We start from the raw sequence: 22,578 nt of genomic DNA, 5'->3' as shown, positions 1-22,578 counted from the left end.
TCTCTTTTGATTCTATCATATCAGAGATCCTATAGTAAATGATTTGATTTCAGTTATGATGAAATAAATGGATAACTACAGTCAAGTTCTACATTATCCTTTCTTAACTAGACTTCAGAGAAAGACAGGCTTGAATGATAATTATTACTCAACATTTAACCTGAATATGCATTAAAAGTTGTTAGTATTTTGCTTGTTATATGTTCTATACTTCTTAATACTATCATTATTTGTTGTACGATCCATGGGTCATAGAAAATTTCAAGCCTTCAGTTTGAACAACAGAAGACCAGATAATTATTATTTATATTATATTTCACAAATCTTAATAAATGAATTTATAAGGCAGTGCTGTTTACCAAGATTGGTTAGTCCAACAGAATATGCGCTTCATCTTAGTCGGAACTCTTGAGCGGAACGTACCCGCATCACCATCTTGATGTCCATACCGGGATTTAGACCCAGTACGTTTTTTCAAGATTCAAACAGTTACAAATAAAATACATATCTGTTGCACAAAACAGTGGTTATCTGAACTCAATAGATCAGTAAATGATGTGATAGGTGTTTGAAGCGAAAGGTACTGGCTTTGAGCTCCGGAGTGAGTATCAAAGTTCAGATGCAGTGCATCTCATTGATGAGTCTTAAATAGGATGAAACACTTTTACCGGATACTACCGTCAGTCACTAGCTATTTTTGCCTATATAATTGTGAATAGTTGATAGTATTGAGGCTATCTGCTTGAAATAAACATGTGCTAAAATAGACTGATTAGTTGTAGCCCTTAATAGCAACAGAGGGAACATTCACATGCTTAAAAAATAGGATAGATTTTATTGGGAAATTGAATAACCCATCTACGATTAACTGACTGTCCCAGCTAAACAAGTTTTCTCACGGTTACTCTCTTATCAACTCTGCCGGTTTTTCGAAACTGATTTCAATTTTGTGTAGCTTTGTAGCTTTCAGTAAGTTTACTTATCATAGAAACTTCAGTGTTTATGTTGTTTGATTACTGAGTGGTTTAGTCCTTGGTGCCGATTGAATCTTATCAATTCATTTGTAACTTAGTCACTAGTCTAACTAACTGAACGTCATGAGCGCCATGTTTTGATGTTAAGTGGTCGAAGGAAGTCGGGTTTTCTGCCAATTACCCCTAACCACATCATACGAAATATTCTGAAGTATAAAGATTTAAGTTTTCGACTCAGCTTTAAAGTTAATCTTAATGTATGCCAAACTAATGTATTATAATTTTGAACATTCATACGGATGTTATGTGATTGGAGACAATCGACCGAAATTCCTGAACATATCTTTCGTACTAGTTACGATTCGACAGCAAGGTGTTTCTAAAGGCTTGAAGAAATCGATACTCTTTATCGGATTCGGACTTATATCACGTAATACAACAGTCAGACATATTGCAACTAAACTATTCGGGCCACGACAGACCTGTCGTAAGACTAAGGCGTTTATACGAATTGATCACCATTTCAGTAGGTAACGTTATTCTTGTCTAGTCCTTAGCACTTATCAAGTTTCGTCAATCAATATGCAATTCTTAGATGCAGTCGATGGGACTTTGGTTTAGTCAGCTCACTTTTCTTCAATATGTCATCACATTGCTAAAATTATACTTTATTTAATATACTCATGTCAACTGGATGGTTTACTAGTATTTCAACTGTTGATAAGATCATATTAGAAATCGATTCATCAGACACACACTTGTGCAGGATGTCACCATATGTGCGCTTCATGTCTTAATATCCATTGTCTTTAATCTTATTTTTACAAAAGAGTTATGTTGGGGATGTTAGATCCCCAGAACTCACTTGATAAATGACTTATTTTTGCAAATTTATTTTGAAATTTCGAATTTCTTTGTTTTCCCGCCAAAAGCGCTCTCTTCACCTTCATGTCGTATTTCCAACTTCGGAAAATCTTAAACCCTATTGATCCGTCTTATCTTTTAGTATGCTATTTTGTAACGCTTCCCAAGGACAATTTTATGCTGTATATAAACGTTTGATTTCTACCTGTTGCGATCGCTTGTGCTTCTGGCTGCTTACGGAATCAATCTTCCACACTTTTAACTTGGACTTCTCACTCTGGTTAGCGGGTCTAGGATGCGTCAGAATAGATAACTTATTGGTCTTTAGTCACAAGTCTTTGTTCCTTTCGCAGACTAGGTGAACTCGTAATCGCTTCAAAAATAAAAAGTTATGAAACTTCTCACCTAAAATACAATTACTACTTACAAACTTGAAAGATTTTGAGTAACTATTGAAGCTTCCAATCCTATCGTTTCTCATCAATATTCATAAGCTCACTGACTGAAGTGGATCCCTCTACTCTTGTACAAAAATTTTTATAAAATTGGTTATATTAGTTACTAACAATCCTACCAGATATTTTCTGAAGATTACTTTCAAGTTTTATTATCATAATTAGAAGTATTCGGATTAATCTGCTAAGAACTCCTGATATAGTGCAACCTAAGGCAGATGGAACTAGATGGGCACAAATGAACGTATTATATATGGAATACATAATCACCGGGTAATCATGTACAAAGTAATCATTCGTTTGTACAAACGTTGTTGTAAATTATTTTTCCGTTATATGCTTTTAACTAAGTTGAAATCCATATGCTTTTCTGAGGCTAAACATTGTGAGACTATAATTTGTGAACGATTCAATTAGATTTAAGATATCAGGTCTTGGATTTTGGTGCCAAATTCACCTATTTATATGGCTAAAAAACATTTTTGGATTATAGCTGACATCAGTTTGTTATAAAAACTTTAATTCTTAACCCTAACGTCCAATTGTAAGTGCCAGACCTAATTCTCTACACTAATTTATAACCTTCATTTAGCCGTAGTAAGAGACGGACATCCTCAAGGTCACTTAATTGTTGTCCAAAGGTCATCCATAAAATAATGTTCTCACTGTAGTAACTTGTCTTTCAGGGTAGTCACTGGTAAACAATAACTTATTCGAACTAAAACTTGCTATTTTGCAGAGGACATGAATAATAAACAGCTAATGAATCATTTCCAAAACTATTTAAAAAAATACCCTTAAAAACTGTTATTGGATGTTTGCCACTTTCAGGCACAACAATATGATACAGTATATTCCCATTCTCATTTGATTTGTGTGAGGGTTATGGTACTGCCCGGGTGCCCAAACTGAAGCAGGTGGTTTTCTTAGGGGGCCACACCACCAGCCTTTGACCTAAAGGTCTGATCCACAAGGCAATGAAGCATCGTGCGGAGATTCAGTCCCATGGTAGTTGGTGACCAACGATTGATTTATACGCCATTTGTTCCCTCAGGATACTGGAGCTCATATGCACCATCGGTTTGGAATCAGGGTCTGCCAACTCCCCTAGGTAGACTCGCCATGTTCACCAACCCGACTAAAGCGCCGGACATTCACTTTTCGTCCTCTCAATTTCGTAAACAACAGTAATGCCACGAGAAGGCAGTGAGTAGGACTTCCCTGATAGAGGATATATGGGCGTGACCATGTGAAAGTATTTCGGAAGGGAGTGCGTACTCTCTCCACTCTCTGCCGTACCAGGGCATTTGGGGGCCTACAATACATTCACGGTTTATAAAAAGTTTGTATACAATTTCGGCCCTAATGTTTATGCTATGTATGATTTAAAACTTACTTGAAGATAGAATAATTGACTTGTACTATTTAAAAACATTTCATAATTTAATAGATTTCTAATTACCTTCAAGACAAAACATTTCATTGGTTAGATATAATTGATTTTTCAAGGTCATGGAAAATGAAAATGTTTGTTTATCAACCATCTATTGGTTACTTATCAATGCACCAATCACGTTCAAGGAAAGAGAATTAGAAGTCTGAATAAATGGACCGGTGAACTAGGCGCAGTTTATAAAAATCATTCCCATGAAACACAAACTAGCTATACATCCTAATCATTCAAATAATCGTAGAAAACATCCTAAACGATGTACTCTCATTGTATATCATATTAGTTTAGGATTATTATTTATTGGAATCATCCTTACAATTATTGGATTAACAACAAAAAGATTATTTCATATATATATTTATGATCATCGTAATCCAGCAAAATTTCATCATGTCCATATACCAGTTGGTTTATTTTCACTTAATACATATGTTACTTGGTTATCTATGGAGAAATCAATTTTAGATCAAAATCTTGAAATAAGTGGTAAGTTTTTTTGATAAAATGCTAGCTCAATGGTTTAGTGGTTAAGCGATCGAGCTCGTGGCTGATAGGTCCTGGGTTTCGAATCTTGTGATGCGCACTTCTGAGGAGTCCTATGATAGGATGAAACGGTCGTTCAGTGCTTCCAGTTTTTCCATGGTGGTCTAGCTTCAATTGACTCATGAGTATTTATTAGTTAAGTAATCTAATTATTGTGTTGATTCAATCAAGATTTAATGAAATATTTTATTTTACATATCTTATATAAACCTATAAATAGCTTATATTATAAACACTCAATATATTTATAAGCAAAGATGGATAGTAGCTTGTAGTGGAATCCAGTTTGACGCGCGTTTCGTCCTATTTGGGACTCGTCAGCTGGATGTACCTGCATCTCAGAGTTGATGTTCACTCTTTGCTTATAATGCTTGTGAATTAAGGCTATATCGAGGCAATAAGCACAGTATGCAAATATGCCAATAAGAGACTGATCAATTGCAGTCCTAAACATCAATGGTAAGATTCAAACAAACAATACCAAGTGAATTCAATATATTAATTTTATACTTGCAATTGATATAACTTGATGATTCCTATTGTAACTTTAAGCCCGGTTAATTATCACGTGATTTATCCTTCAATCGAAATGCGACTTATCCAATCTTAGTACTGTCCCAAACCAATTACTACCGACCGGTATGAACAGCCTAATGTCTTTATTGCTCCTTTTTCCTCTTAGCCCTTCTGGTTGAATCCAGAAAGCCAATAACAGCTTCCACTATGCGAGTCATTTGCTTCAAACATACTTGGTTTATATACCAACCAAACAAACAACATCACACCATAAAATAGGAAATAACATCTATACAAGATCAAACCAAGAAGTGTCTGTGAACATGGGAGACTGTAATCAATAAACTGAACATAACTTGGGAATAATAAATCGTATCATAATAGTTTATAGGTCAAAATAAGGCTTGTCATAACAGGAATATAGATATACATAATGTAGTTACTCAGTAGTTACACAATAAGAATATATATAGAATAATCGTCCATTAATAGGTCCTGGAAATTACCCTTACTTATGTCTTCACTAAAATATAACAATCCCCTGGAAGAAAGTCATCAATTTATACACAAAGCTAATTCAAGTTATAAATTCCTCTTGAAAAAAGCCAATCATTTTAGACGTTTTCTATATTCGTACATGTCTTTTCACTTTGTTTTTTCCAATCATATTCTCGATTTTATGTATTTCTTATTATTACGAAATCATCTCGACTCATATTACCATCCATCTTGATAATTTCAACTTGTAGTGGATTAGCTTCGTTGATCAATCGGCTTCATAACCGTTATTACATAAATCCCAACTGTGTTTGAAATCAGAAGGCAATAAGAAGCAGCGACTACAGTTTATTAGCGGATAGTACAGATAACGAAGCTGTAGACACATCGAGCGAATTTGAAGCAGAGAGGCGAATGTGAGTATGCCAGCAAATACAGGGGCAAATTTATAGTCAAATCGAATAAGGCATAGGTAGGTAAGGTAAAGGCTAATAATAGGATTCGAGTACATATATACATGGGGAAAGAGAATAATTCACCGAGCGATATTTTATCTATCAACACTTCAGCCAGAGTCTGTCATATGATCAAGAATACACGTTTATACAGATATGATAGTGATCATAATAGTACAAAGAAATGTGCGAATTGTAATTGTTCGGATAACATTCTCTGTTAAGTAAGTTAATAAAAGGGCTTAACAAAATTTAACCATAATAGTAGGATAGTTACTATAATATCGTTGTACTGATGTGGAATAGTAACTTGGGCTAACGTGGGTAAGTTTTTCGTTTATTAAGGCTAACTGTGGTTAATTAATTGGGTTGGCTCAGAATTCACTCAGTCATTTTACTATCATTGATTAGTTCAAATTCACTGCCTTGCAATAAACTATTTGGGTGACTGGTTTGCAAAATAGCAACCACGAAGTGAACTTAAGAATCACTTTGGATTATTCTGCATATTCCAAAGCCCGACCGTTGCTGCTACCTTGACGTGGTGGTCGGGCTTGCCTATCGTGATGATCCAATCGAGCTATGCTGGCTGGAACAATCGTTCCTCAAGGTCCTACCATGCCAGACAGGTCGGTTGAAGAGCGGTGAGACTAAAAGCAGCAATCCCAAGGTCCGAAGGCGAAGTCGTACTGCTGACTGTACAGAGGTGTGAAAGCAGTAAGGTGTTTCCTTCAGACAACCAGCATGACAGCGATGCTGCCTTCCCACAAGGAGGGGTGGGGTTAGAAAAGGTCGACCCTAAAAATGCACACCTCGCCTTATCCCACGGATTTCCGTCTCCGGCGGTAAGGACTTTTGAAGAACGGAGCTAACACGTCAAAAATCCCCCACAAAAAGGCCGTGCGTGACCGGCCTCAAGCAGATGTCCCTTGGGCACTGCGGTCACGCTCCCAGGTCGTTAAGACCAACACTAATCCAACTTCTTTTTCAGGTCCCTCAAGAAATACCCTTCCACGGTGTGGGCAGCCGGGAAGTGATACTAGCCCTCATACCCTTAACTGCACACAAGACCAAGTTGGTCGCTTTCAAATCCTTCCTACACCTAATAACTCTGTTATCTCCTCGACTAACCCTTCCCACGTCCTTTTATCGCGTCGCACCGCTAGGGCAAACGATTCGAGTACACAGAACGTTATTCCTGGTCTCTTGAAACCACGCTCTAAACTACATATAGGAACTTTTAATGTCCGAACATTGTGCCAAATAGGACAACAGGCTTCCTTAGCTAGAACTCTAGAATCTTACACCATCGATGTGTGCTGCGTCTCCGAAACGCGCATACAAGATCCGAGTAGTGTCATTCATTTGACCGCACCTAATCAAAATAAAGTTTCATCTCGATACACGCTCCGTGTATCTGGAAGCCCTGACGCTGCTTCCCGTGGCCTCGCTGGAGTAGGTATAGCATTAAGTCCTAGGGCAGAACTAGCTCTTTTAGACTGGATCCCAGTAGACAGTCGTCTATGCGCTGTTCGACTAAACGGATCAGTAAGGACTCGGAAAGATAGGGAAATTCGTCGTTGCCTCTTCGTCGTCTCTGCCTACTCTCCCACTGACTGCAGCTCAGACGATATAAAAGATGAGTTCTACAGGAAACTTTCTGACCTTCTCCGAGAAGCTAGGCGTTCTGATGTAGTAATAGTAGCAGGTGACTTTAATGCTCAAGTAGGTAAACTAAGTGAAAGGGAAGGACACCTGGGTGGATCTTATGGTGTCATGGCGAAAAGAACAGATAATGGCGACCGTCTGTTGCAGCTATGCTCAGATAACCGCCTATTTCTTGCAAATACTAACTTTAAGCATAAGGAAAAACATCTTTTGACCTGGCGACCCCCGAATTCGTCCCAACGTTGGACCCAATTAGATCACATCGCTATCAGCCACCGATGGAGGGGCTCGATAGAAGACTGTCGCTCATTCTGGGGCACATGCTTAGATTCAGATCATGCTCTAGTGCGAGCACGTATTTGTCTGCGTCTTACTGGACGTAGGAAAGACACTGCAGGGAAGCCTCTAAGGGTTCTACTTAATGGTAGGCAAGCTAAGAATATATTTCAGGAACAACTAGAAAAACAGTTAGGCAGCCATGTAAGTTGTGTCCACCCCGAGGCAGCGTGGAATGACATCCGAAAAGCTGTGGAATCAGCAGTGATATCCGCTAATAAGGTAAACCATAACGTTAGGGAGAAACAATGGATCTCGGCAGCATCTACCGCACTGATAGATGCTCGTAAACTCATCCCACCTGGCTCTGAGCATAACGAAGAGCGGAGTCAACTTAAGCGCAGGCTTATAAGAAGTCTACGTAATGATCGTGAACAGTGGTGGGTAGCGAAAGCAAGAGAGATGGAAAAGGCAGCGGCAATAGGTAACAGTAGGCAGCTATTCAGACTCGTTAAAGAAACCGGTATTAGGAACCCGAATATCAGTGAAACCATCTCAGATAAAGATGGGCATATAATTCATTCTCAATCCAGGAGGTTGGATCGATGGGCAGAACACTTTAGGGATCAGTTCAACTGGCCTTCAGCCACACTTCAATTACCCACGATCCCCAGTCGTCCTGAATGGCAAATTGATGTAAGTCCTCCAACCCTCTGTGAGGTTGAAAAAGCTATAGGAAATCTGAAGCGAGGGAGAGCAGCAGGCCCTGACAGGTTGACCCCTGAGATTTTTAAGGATGGTGGTCCAGTACTAGCAGTGAGATTGACTGAGGTCTTAGGTAGAATCTGGGAACTGGACGTAATTCCATCTGACTGGTCCCAATCACTGATTGTGCCAGTTTATAAGAAAGGACAAAAGTCCTCTTGTGACAATCACAGAGGGATCAGTTTGACTAATATAGTGTCTAAAATATTAGCTTCAATAATACTAGGTCGCCTAACCAAAGCTCGTGAAGAGCAGACTAGAGAAAACCAAGCTGGTTTTCGACCTGGACGTGGTTGCATAGACCAGATATTCACCCTACGTCAGGTCCTAGAACATAGACACAAATTCAGACGTCCCACAATAGTAGTATTTCTTGACCTTAAGGCGGCATTTGACTCTGTTGATCGTGAGGTTCTATGGCAATGTTTGTCACTGAAAGGAGTACCAAAGAAGTACATTAACCTCATAAAGGCTCTCTACTCGAGCACAACTGGTCGAGTTAGAGCCTATGGCGAACTGTCATCAGAACTGATTACCACAAGTGGCGTTCGTCAGGGCTGTCCACTCTCCCCATTCTTGTTTAACTTTGTCATTGACTTACTTTTAGAGATAGCACTTTCATCAGCTAAACCTCCAGGAGTTGAACTTTTACCAGGAGACTCACTTGTCGACTTAGAATACGCCGACGACATAGTTTTACTCGGTGAAGACGCTGACAACATGCAGAGTCTTCTGACCACTATAAGCAACAATGCAGGCATGTTCGGAATGCGATTCTCTCCCTCGAAGTGCAAAATGTTACTTCAGGATTGGGTTGCATCGACACCTGAACTAATGATAGGGAGTGAAGTAGTTGAGCGTGTAGACCACTTCACTTATCTTGGAAGTCTCATCAGCCCTTGTGGTCTGGTATGTGACGAAATCTCAGCACGGATACAGAAGGCTCGTCTAGCTTTCGCCAACTTGCGTCATTTATGGCGTAGGCGAGATATCCGTCTAGCAACCAAAGGACGGGTTTACTGTGCAGCAGTTCGCTCCGTCCTACTCTATGGCAGTGAAACATGGCCAATAAGAGTAGAGGATATTCGTAGGCTACTAGTGTTCGATCATAGGTGTCTTCGAAGCATTGCTCGTATATCCTGGGTCCACCGGGTAAGTAATGCAGTTGTTAGGAAACGAGTACTAGGTAGGGATGGCAAATCGATTGATGAAGTAGTGAAACTTCATCAGTTGAGATGGCTGGGACATGTGTTACGTATGCCCGACCACCGACTGCCCCGACGTGCAATGTTTCATGGTGTAGGAGTAGGTTGGAAGAAAGCTAGGGGTGGCCAGACCAAAACGTGGCACAAATCAATGAAGTCACTGACAAGTGGACTGGGCCATGTTGGTAGGTGTAGACTACCTGGTTGGGATTCGCGAGATGACAGCAACCGATGGTTAGAGACCTTGAATGACATGGCTCAAAATCGTTTGCAATGGCGAAGATGCATCCACTCTTTGTGTTCTACCAAATTCTAATCTTCTGAATTCCCCATGTCTTTATCTTTTTCTCTTTCCAAATTTATTTCACTGTACTATACTCCTTCAATAATTTCTTGAAACCCCTAATCTTTTGGATTTCTGATTATACTCCTACTACTTCTACCACTATGGGATTTGAATCGACAACTGCATCTCTGTGCTAATGTGGTATGGCAACTCGAACTGATGTACGTACGTACGAAGTTCTACGTTGTGACTGACTGACTGACTGACTGCATATTCCAAAGTATCTTGTATTGGTATCTATAACACAATCAGATTTGAATTTTGTAATCCTTCACTAAATTCCTGAACAGGAAGTCATATAGGCTATGAATACAAATAACGAAGGGTCAAATTGAAAGTCCACTTAAGAAAAATTACTTAAGAGGGCAATATACATAATGAGCTTAATAAAAATGCAAACTGCGGTTATAAAAATGTTATTTTATGAAATTCAGGGTATATAAGTAGCAATCCGTTTTTGGAAAGACATTTGTCTTATCATTTACAATGTCCAAAATATTCATGTGAGTAATTGAAAGTCAAACTCTTCAGCTGGATCATCATTTGATATGTTACTAGAATCGTAAGGATAGGTAGTTTCAAATTCAGTCGTTCACCTATCATGCAAACAATAAGTCAGAGGCCACATACGTTCGATGTTTTCATCAGCACAGAAAGTTAACGGTCGTTTTGCTCTTGTATCAGCTTCAAACTTTTGATAACCCTTATTAAAACGTATATTCCACCGGAAGAAAGCTATTTCCTTCAATATGTTATTGTTGATAACTAGCTATTAATATGTAATGAATATCCTAAGAATTTTTCCAAAGTATTATAAAACATAATATAAGTTAGCGACAAATGATTATTAAATCATATGTTATCCAGTTTTGCTAGACATTATGAACGATTTTCATTAGCTTACTAGCCTTCAAATCATTTTAGACTTACGGATAGGCTTCTCACTTTCATGATGTTTTTAGCAAAACTTCTAGTCAAACGCTGATTGAATAAAATGTTTCTTAGTGTTTCCTTTAGTCAGTGAATACGATAGATGGTGGCTATTAGTGAAATTCATGACTCGCATTTCGTCCTATTTGGGACTCGTCAACTGGATGTACCACCTGCATCTCAGAGTTGATGTTCACTGCGGGACTCAGTTATAATCTTAAACATCAATGGGAAGATTCAAACAAGTAATACAAAATGAAGTCAATGAATATGTTAAAGACAGTTTAAATTATAATTACTTTTTAAAAACCACTATCTAGTGTTTCCTAGTTTTTCAATGATTGTCCAACTAAAGTCACACTTTCTTTAAGATAAACTAATGTTAATACCAGTTAAGTACTCACTAGTGCCTTTTGATAAATATCATTCATTTGCACTTTTATAAAACATGTCTATACAAGTTGAAAAATTTACAAAATATTAAGGTCATATATGATAATTGAATTAGTCATCATTATCCTCAATTTTTAGATTATATTATATGTATGAAAATACTTACTTACTTACTTACTTAAGCCTGTTACTCCCAATGGAGCATTGGCCGTCGACCAACATTCTCCAACCCACTCTGTCCTGGGCCTTCCTTTTGGTTTTTAGAAGGGGCATCGGCCTCGTGACTTCTGAAGGAACTCGGCTTTCATCATGAGGCGTCATAATTCTTCCTTCAACTCCCAGGGCAGAGTTTAAATGGTTTGAATAAATTTTTCTGGTTAGCATTTTTTTAGCGAGTTAGTTTTCTACGGGATGAGGTCGCTAAACTCATGCCCAACCCTCCTCCTTTATCCGTGCTTGGGACTAGCAGTAGCCTCCGGAGGGGCTACAGGCGGAGTTATGTATGAAAATGATGAATTAATATTAGTCGTTTTCATATTTCTCTATGTATAAATAATGTAAGAATCATTTATTTATGATAAGATGTACTTTTTTTGTACGCATAGTTCTGGTTTAAGCTAATGGATAGTAAGAGCTTCGGCTATTTTTAAGAGTTGGATACAAAGAAATCTAGGTAGATTTGAACGAATTATATAAACAAACGTTAAAGTCAAACTGTAGATCTGTAGAATGATCACAGTCGATTAGGTGTTCAAGTATAGAACTCCTAACTGCTTTGCTTTATTTGCCTACATATATTAATGGTTTTACGTAAAATAATCAATCAACTACTACATCATCTTCAGTTCTCATTGTATGGTTCCCATATACCATTAATAATTGTTATATCGACTTACTACGTGCGTGCCCTGTTTTATAATATATGAGGTAGTATTGTAGTGAACAGAACACGACTGGGGACAATCGAATGTATTTATGCAAAGATTACAGACTATCTCAATAAATTCTGATTACCAAACAATGAACAGTCAATTTGCAAATTAACAACCAATTGTTTCAATCTTCACTGTTTCTTCTCTTATTCCATTGCTCATGCATTTTCCAGACGTTTGCGTTTCATTTCAGTTCTTTCCTCATCGGTCTTCTGCCAAAATACATTCTATGTCTGACCCACACCATATACTACTTATATGGATATAAGTAGACCACACCACAGTATGACCCGCCTATTAGAGAGGAGTGAATCATCGATCGGAGCAATGATACACAATAACCGTATGAGCAGTCTAGAGTACTTATCAGTCCTGGTTTCTGACTAGCCTGGTCTATTAAGTTCAGAACATCAATCTCAGCCACTGCAATATGAACCATTATTCTTAAACATACTGGGTTTATATACTAAACAGACAGACCATATCGTACCATAAAATAGGAAAACAACATTTGTACAAGATTTAACCAAATATGGCTGTGAATAGGGCTAGACAGTAATTAATAGACTGAGGATAGTTCAAGGACGGTAAGTCGTATAATAATAGTCTATGGATCAAAATGAAGCTTATAATAAGAGGGACAAGAATATGGATACTTTTGTTATTTAAAAATTATACAATAGAAAATATACGCATCATATTGGCCCATAAATAGTTCTCAAATGTCACCATGCACGATTTTCTCGGGATAAAACATAATAATGCTTAATCAAAAGAATTCATTCATGTTGTTTGTGAAAATCAATACAAATTATGTTAGAAATACAATTAAAGAGAAGAATATTTGGAATGATTTGAACTGTGATATTTTATGGGAAAGAATAAGAATAAGAAGAGAATGTACTTCACTTGACTGCTATTGTTAAAGATATTTTTATTCGAGTCTGGAAACTATCTTGGAAGCATCAGATTGTGGATCGTCCTCAATTTTCTTCCCATGATGATCACTGCCGGGGACTTCTGCTCAGGTAGCATATCACTAGGTGTCATTCGGTAGATGAATAAGAAGTTCTGCAGTGTTTCCACTGGCGCACCCTCCCCTTTTGACTTGATCAGAGCTCTCTCTCTTTCAGCTTGACCGTTTGATTGTGGGTGGTAATGCGGGGAGTGGAGACGCTGGATGGATAGCCGTTTGCGAAAATCATGGAACTGAGCTGAGGTGAACTGTGAGCCATTGTCAGATACGATTACATCCGGTAATCCGTTGCGGACGTGCATTTCCGTCAAGAGTTTCATCGTTTGGGTAGAGTGGTGGTGTCAGAGTTCCTACTATCAAGGGTGCTAAAACAATTCCATATTGGTCATCCTAGTATTAAGCGAATGAAATCCATCGCCAGAAGCTATGCTTATTGGACCCTCATGGATCAGTATGCAGTGTAAACAAGCAGCGAATTGTAATGAGAAAATGCCACCGGTCCCATAGTCACAGCCTGAGTATCCCTGGTTTAGGATACATGTCGATTTTGCCGGTCCAATCAATGGAATCACCTATCTAGTCGTTGGTAGCGTTATGGGAACAATTTCTGGCCATTTTGAAAAGGCTTCAAAAATATTTTTAACAACAGCAGTCAAATTAAATACATACTCTTCTTCTTCTGCTTCCCCATAAGATATCACACTTCAAATCATTCCAAATATTCTTTTCTTTAACTGTGTTTCTAACATAATTTGTATTGATTTTCACAAACAACATGAATTAATTCTTTCAATTAAGTACTATTATTAATGGTATATGGGAACCATACAATAAGAACTGTGGATGATATAGTAGTCGATTGATGATTTCGCTTGAAACCAGTGATTTATGAACATAACCAGGTAGTTCATTTTCTAGTTCACATTTCCGAAGGTGTTTTGATAAATGAACTGTTAGGTCGGCTTACAATAAACTCTAGAGAGGCTCATAAAGAGCCCAACCAATCAGCGATTAGTTAGAAGCTATGCTACTAAAATGCTACTAAAATAACAAGGTCCTGATTGGCTGTTAACATACTGCTACTATGGAATCTCAAGGTCTTTTAATTACTATAAAACCCCTATTTTTCTGTACATAATGAACCTTGTAGTAAAGTGCTTCTCTGATACTCGTGTCTTCTCTCTGGTCTTTCAAGTCGCTGAGTAGTGCTAGCCTGGGGTTATCCGAATAGCTAGGATCCGAATAAAAGCGTACAACTTACGAGCCATATCAGTGGCGACGGGGATTTCGGCAAAAAAAAAACAATTGTTGTCGGGGTTTTTGGTACACAAAAAAATACAACAATTGTCGTCGAGGATTCTGGCAAAAAGAAATACAGCAACCGAGACGTGATTTGGTAATCAAACAAGCTGTAATAATTGCCGGTGAATTTTCGGAGTTATTATTATTATCAGCAGAAAAAAATGACGATTTCTCTAGAACAGGCGCTGATAATCTTAGAGCACCGGCAACAACAGATGCTAGCCTTCCAGCAGCAACTAATTGAAACAGTCTTGGACAAGTTTTTCAATAATGGTGCTAAAATGGCCGTCCCAGAAGAACGCCAAGTTGAGGGTTCAATTCCCTTTATATCTGATGGAAAATGCAAAATTGGTAAGTTGGCCGGTTCAGAGCAAGACAATATCTTGCCTAATGCACATGAAACTGTGACAGTATCAGATGAGCAAGAAAAAGAAGGTTCCGCAGACAACCCCCTTAGTCCAGAATCAGATGAAACACCATTAAGTCCGCCCATTTCTGACGACAAACTTACGTCAGAACAGAACTACAGTTTGCGTGATATTGGCCAAGAAAACTGGAAGAATGCATGTCCAGAAAATAACTGGAACAATACAGTTAACCAAATTGTGCCAAATGTGATTCGAAGTCATGGGGAGACAGAAGTTTATAATATGGGTTCGCGTAATGATGCCCATAATTCTGATGTAATTTCGTATAAAGATGAGAAAAATAAGCCGGTCGAATCAGATGGTGATCAAAAATCTGATGCAATTTTATTAGATACCGATCCTCCTAGTTATCTAATATCCTCTAATGAAAATCTTAATGAATTTGATGGAGATATTTCAGAGAATCCGAATTCCGATAACCTAAAATCAAATATCGTTCATCATCATCTATTTATTTCTAGTAGATTCTGCGTTCAATACGAGAAAAATGTCCTAAATGAAGTCATACTAATTGTGTTTTGGAGATATGATGATCCAACATTATTTCGTGGGGGAGGAAATGTTGGAGAATTTCAACTTACAGATAATTTTTAAAAAAAAATCAGAATCGAATCTTCAAAAAAAAGGGGAGGTGTTAGGTCGGCTTACAATAAACTCTAGAGAGGCTCATAAAGAGCCCAACCAATCAGCGATCAGTTAGAAGCTATGCTTCTAAAATGCTACTAAAATAACAAGGTCCTGATTGGCTGTTAACATACTGCTACTATGGAATCTCAAGGTCTTTTAATTACTATAAAACCCCTATTTTTCTGTACATAATGAACCTTGTAGTAAAGTGCTTCTCTGATACTCGTGTCTTCTCTCTGGTCTTTCAAGTCGCTGAGTAGTGCTAGCCTGGGGTTATCCGAATAGCTAGGATCCGAATAAAAGCGTACAACTTACGAGCCATATCAGTGGCGACGGGGATTTCGGCAAAAAAAAAACAATTGTTGTCGGGGTTTTTGGTACACAAAAAAATACAACAATTGTCGTCGAGGATTCTGGCAAAAAGAAATACAGCAACCGAGACGTGATTTGGTAATCAAACAAGCTGTAATAATTGCCGGTGAATTTTCGGAGTTATTATTATTATCAGCAGAAAAAAATGACGATTTCTCTAGAACAGGCGCTGATAATCTTAGAGCACCGGCAACAACAGATGCTAGCCTTCCAGCAGCAACTAATTGAAACAGTCTTGGACAAGTTTTTCAATAATGGTGCTAAAATGGCCGTCCCAGAAGAACGCCAAGTTGAGGGTTCAATTCCCTTTATATCTGATGGAAAATGCAAAATTGGTAAGTTGGCCGGTTCAGAGCAAGACAATATCTTGCCTAATGCACATGAAACTGTGACAGTATCAGATGAGCAAGAAAAAGAAGGTTCCGCAGACAACCCCCTTAGTCCAGAATCAGATGAAACACCATTAAGTCCGCCCATCTCTGACGACAAACTTACGTCAGAACAGAACTACAGTTTGCGTGATATTGGCCAAGAAAACTGGAAGAATGCATGTCCAGAAAATAACTGGAACAATACAGTTAACCAAATTGTGCCAAATGTGATTCGAAGTCATGGGGAGACAGAAGTTTATAATATGGGTTCGCGTAATGATGCCCATAATTCTGATGTAATTTCGTATAAAGATGAGAAAAATAAGCCGGTCGAATCAGATGGTGATCAAAAATCTGATGCAATTTTATTAGATACCGATCCTCCTAGTTATCTAATATCCTCTAATGAAAATCTTAATGAATTTGATGGAGATATTTCAGAGAATCCGAATTCCGATAACCTAAAATCAAATATCGTTCATCATCATCTATTTATTTCTAGTAGATTCTGCGTTCAATACGAGAAAAATGTCCTAAATGAAGTCATACTAATTGTGTTTTGGAGATATGATGATCCAACATTATTTCGTGGGGGAGGAAATGTTGGAGAATTTCAACTTACAGATAATTTTAAAAAAAAAATCAGAATCGAATCTTCAAAAAAAGGGGAGGTGTTAGGTCGGCTTACAACAAACTCTAGAGAGGCTCATAAAGAGCCCAACCAATCAGCGATCAGTTAGAAGCTATGCTACTAAAATGCTACTAAAATAACAAGGTCCTGATTGGCTGTTAACATACTGCTACTATGGAATCTCAAGGTCTTTTAATTACTATAAAACCCCTATTTTTCTGTACATAATGAACCTTGTAGTAAAGTGCTTCTCTGATACTCGTGTCTTCTCTCTGGTCTTTCAAGTCGCTGAGTAGTGCTAGCCTGGGGTTATCCGAATAGCTAGGATCCGAATAAAGCGTTCAACCTACGAGACATAACATGAACAATGATTGATTTCTATTAAAATGTGTACTACGTGGATATTTAATTAAATTAATAAGTAGTATAAATAGGGGGCAGTGATATCAGGTATGTATGTATGTGTGTATATGTTATTGAAAATAATTGTTTTTTCAGTTACTTATCACACAAATAATAATAAAAATATTGAATAAACATTTGAGTTTTTCATCGATGTGTTAGGACTGCAACTGGTCGGTCTCTAATTGGCATATGTGCATACTGTGCTTATTTGCCTCGATATAACCTTAATTCACAAGCATTGTAAGCAAAGATGGATAGTGGCTAGTGGTGGAATCAAGTTTGACGCGCATTTCGTCCTATTTGGGACTCGTCAGCTGGATGTAACTGCATCTCAAAGTTGATGTTCACTCTGAGACTCGAACCTAGTACCATTCGCTTCAAACGCCATCTTTGCTTATAATGCTTGTGAACTAAGGATATATCGAGGCTATACGTACAGTACGCACATTTGCCAATAAGAGACTGATCAATCGCATTCGTAAACATCAATGGGAAGATTCAAACAAACAATACTAAGATATCTGTTTTATTATGATCACAAAACAATCTTAGTTAGATTATCACTGAAAATTTGAAAGCATTGGATGAATGTGTCATCTCAGTATGGGCCTCTTTAGTAGTGCACCCTAACGACCCCACCATAGGTGATTGTGAACCTAGAACCTTCGTTTTCTTGCACGAATACTTAACCTCTGGACCACTGAACAAAAATTCAGTGATAAACAAGTCTAACTTCAATCAATCAATTCATGATGAGATCTTATTTGTTTATTTAAACACATAAATATTGGTACAAGGGGGCACCAGATATATATGCGCCACACAAAACAATGAGAATGGGAAGAGAATAAGGGTAAGATGCATATATAAAAAAATAAGAGTAATGATGGGGAAAACTGAAATATACAACCAGAAGAACTCTTTTAGTCAAAGAGGTTATGACCACTCTTTATGAAGAAAGTAAAAGAAGGTTACAGCAGGATCACCATTGGCTTCTATTCTGAACCATATCTGATAACGTCTCTAACCATTTTGTTGCACCATCTCTCGGACCTCAGCCAGGGAGTTGTGAAGGACCAACAAAAGCCAGCCCTTCGCAGCTTTCTTTCATACCACGACACCATGTCATACAATGACCAACTATACGCTTTTTCCAACCAGTCCTAGCGTCGATGATAAGATTTACCATTTATCTTCAAATTCATACTGTCTAATTCTATTTTATTTTTTTGCTTATTTTTTTTTCTTATAGTTGCATGTATATTGATTGGATTAAGTTTGGCTGAAACAGAAATTGAATATATTCATGATCATGGTGATATGATTTTAACCAAAGTTCTTCTATCAAATGGTCTCATAGAAACAAATGATCAATATTCAAATCAATTTTATTTAGATAGTACTGTTGGCAGTCTGAATCTGGAAGGTACCAATGGTCTTAGTAGTAGAAGTACTAGTAGTAGTATTAGTAGTATTAGTAGTAGTAGTAGTAGTAGTAGTACAGATAATGATCGTTTAGGTTTAACTGGTGAATTTGCCTTGTATCTTACACCACCATTATCAAGTTTTTTCTTATTAATATCAGCTGATTTTATTTATTTATTAAGTTTTTTGGCAGTACTTATTTATTTTGTACGTTTATGTGAAAAAGCTGTAGCAGATAGAAAACAAATGAAATGTGCTGAAACAACAAATCGTGTTTGAATGAACTAGTCACTATGGACTAGTTTAACTGTCTTTTCTTTCCCTTTCTCTCTTTCTATTTGTGTGCCTGTGTGTGTATGACGATATTCAAAAGTGGAAGATTCTGAATAAAACATCATCATTATTGTCATAGTGTCAATGTATGTGTTACTTCCAAAGAGAACTCGGGAACTATACACAGTATCTGGATACTATTCTTGTATAATCTCATTTCATTTATCTCCGATACTATTCGTTATGTGTTATAATCCAAGCAGAACTATCATTATATATGTGTGATCTGTTGTAACATTTTGCAGACGGTTACTTCAGTATCCTCCTCCTTCTTCTTCTTCTTCTTCTTCTTCTTCTTCTTCTTCTTCTACTTCCTTGCATGAACATGATATAACTTGCTTTGATCAAAACATCTATTTTTAAAGCTTCTTATGTGTGTGTGTGTGTATGTCGATATTCACAAGTTGAAGATTGTGGATAAAACCTTTATCATTATTGTCACAATGTGTATGTATGTGTTACTTCCAAAGAGAACTCGGGAACTATACACAGTATCTTCGATATTGTTTGTTATGTGTTATCATTCAAGCAGAACTATCATTTTTGCAGATGGTTACTTTAGTGTGTCTTCTACTTCCTTGCATGAGCGTAAACTAACTTGCTTTGATTATAGTTGGATCAAAACATCTAGTTTTAAAGCTTCTTGTGTGTGTGTGTGTGTATGGGAGATATATACTTCATTTCGTTCATTTTTTTGTCAAAGAAACTACATTTTCATCATCATTGAAAACCCATATTATTATTATTATTTTAGGGTATTGTATTATGTATTGTTTCTAAAAGTATAACATTTGGAGAGGGGTCATATAAAGTTTGACAATGATAAGTATTGCTAAGTGAATGCTATACTCGGTTCCTAAACCAGTCTCTCAAACCCCAACCAAGCTAGAACTACACAGCGACTGGAACATGAGAGGAAAGGCACGAAATATCCGAGAAGTACTTTACTCCAAAGGTTCACTTATGTATAGAAAATATAGGGTTTTTATAGTATTTTAGAAGTCCTTGGGCTTTCCTGAAAATTCTGGAATGCTACTAAATATAGTAGCAGTGTAGTAATCAACCAATCAGAATTTCTACATGTGACTTTTCACTTTCGTAATGTTTATGGCAAAACTTCTACTGAACGCTGATTGGTTAGAATGCATCTTAGTGTTTCCTGAGCCTTTTTGTCCATTGCGGGAAGTTTTCTGGATCACCCAAACAGAAACATTTTTTTAATACTTACAACAATCAAAGTATACAGAAAATCATGGGTATTTATAGATATTAGCGTTTGTTAGCACGTCATTATAATTCAGTCATTGCGCAAAAAGGCAAGTTATGCTACTATCCAATCGTAAAATGCCACTTTGATATTCTAGAAAACCCTATGAGGTTCTGATTGGATGGAAACTCTTCGGCTTTTTTAGGGCCTCTGAAGGCTCCGTCGCAATTCTCGGAAGCTGTCTCAAGAGTTATAAGTTAGTTTTCATCTCCTAACTGCTATCAAATGACCATTAAATTATACTCTTTATAACTAATAATCAATCTTCAATGTGAGTTTAGTTGAAGTAGGATTTGTGGTGGTCGGTTTAATTTATAGGTTGTGTTCGTAACATTCTAATCTTAGTCAGGGTAGCCTTGAGAAATAAGGAGCACTAGAAAGTTGTTTCGCCGTAGTGTGAGACTTCTAATTAGTGTACACCTATGATCCCAACAGGGATAGCATCACGATCACTTAATGGCTTTGGTGATAACTGTTTCACTATGAAAAAGTCTGAACTCCATCAGTCATAGCTTCTCACTAGAACCCCTGGAACACCTTGACGTAAGTTACTTTAAAACACTATTAACCCTTTAATCAAAGTGAAATTTATTCACCATTCAACTGAACGAGATTTATCAATCACAGAACAGTGACTGTAGAATAAATAACTTGAGTTTGAGTGTTGTACACCGACAACTTGCAACTACCTGTTGATTTGTTATAAATTTATCCATGACGAAATGTACCAATATTATATTTTCAGTTATTATGTTAAGTAGCTATAAATAACTACCTAGAAACCGTTGTTATAAGCTTCGTTCTAGTTGATACTATTCATTCTTGTGGAAGTTGATTTCTCATTGTCAAGTTTTGAACTCATGCCAAGAACTAGATAAACATGACGTTTCCATAGTTGAAAGCGTGAGAAAATACTAAATCTTCACAAAACCCCTTCTAAACATGACGTTCATTATTCAGCTTAAGAATTTCTAATGAATTTGTATTCAAGAAAAAATTAATTTTGGAAGTGGTTTTTGTGTTTATTATAATAATTTTAATGGTTGAGATCATGAGTCAATTGAAGCTAGACCACCATGGAAGACCTGGAAGCATTGAACGGTCGTTTCGTCCTATTATGGGACTCCTCAGCAGTGCGCATCCACGATCCCACCTCGCGAGATTCAAACCCAGGACCAATCACTCTCAGGCATAAGCGCTTAACCTATAGACCACTGAACTGGCCGGCATTCAACGGTGTTAATGTTTAACTTCAACCGATTCACGAAATTGAGCAACCGTCCACTATTGTCTTCAGTGAGTTACTATCTCACTACAGACATGGTTGAACTCCACTGGTCACTGCTCCTCATTAGAACTACAGGAAATACCTCTTGAAGACAGTCACTAGTGAGCATATGTTGATTAATATCGGAAGTGGATTTTGTGGATATAATAGTAATTTTAATAGTTGAGATCATGAGTCAATGGTTGTCTAGCTTCATTGGACTCAGGATCTCAACTATTAATAAACATTAAGTTGTTTGATTATGATTAAACGAAATTATATCATGAAAAACATGATGATCGATGTTGTATTTGTGTTAACGATTCATTACAAAAATGTGAATGGATTGTAAACGAATTACACCATAACCTCCGGATGACATATACTTTCTTGCAAATTATTATGCTACTTATCATTTACAAGTAGCTCAGTTAATTTTAATACATTTTCACGTGTAGAAGGATAATTGTTCTGATGACAAATTAGTTTATAGTCAGAAGGGGTTTTTGTGGAGATTTAGTCTTTTCATATTTGAAAGCGTGAGTTAATTGAAGCTAGACCACCAAGCATGCGCACTGCTGAAGAGTTCCACAATAGGACGAAACGGCCATCCAGTGCTTCCAGGTTTTCCATGGTGGTCTAGCTTCAATTGACTCACGCTTTCAGCTATGAAAATTAATTTATATTATGATGAATAATGATTACGATTCGTGAAGTACAATTCATACGAATAAATCAAATGACCTAAGAAATGAATCGACAGTCTAACCTCTAGTTATAAGATTGGTGTCTGGGAATTCAAGCAAGTGTTAGGAAATCTCAAAAATGTCTTCGGAAGTTAATAGATTGCTGAAAATACCTTAATCAATTGATGGTCTTGGAAAAGTACCTTAAAAATAAT

The 22,578-nt window shown here is 37.3% G+C and overlaps 1 protein-coding gene across 1 annotated transcript; it reads left to right on the top strand.

Annotated features, from left to right (window-relative positions):
* Positions 1 to 3,940: 3,940 nt before the first annotated feature.
* Smp_001950 (hypothetical protein) lies at positions 3,941 to 19,874 on the top strand (the record flags this gene model as incomplete). The annotated part of the gene is made up of 3 exons (XM_018797933.1): positions 3,941 to 4,232; positions 18,638 to 18,811; positions 18,890 to 19,874. 3 exons carry the CDS (start codon positions 3,941 to 3,943, stop codon positions 19,087 to 19,089), a joined length of 666 nt encoding a protein of 221 aa, XP_018652924.1. The 3' UTR covers positions 19,090 to 19,874.
* Between the last annotated feature and the right edge of the window lie 2,704 nt (positions 19,875 to 22,578).

This window comes from Schistosoma mansoni, chromosome 6, assembly GCF_000237925.1.
Source record: "Schistosoma mansoni strain Puerto Rico chromosome 6, complete genome".
In the NCBI taxonomy this organism is placed as follows: domain Eukaryota; kingdom Metazoa; phylum Platyhelminthes; class Trematoda; order Strigeidida; family Schistosomatidae; genus Schistosoma; species Schistosoma mansoni.
This window is presented reverse-complemented; position numbering and strand designations above follow the sequence as displayed.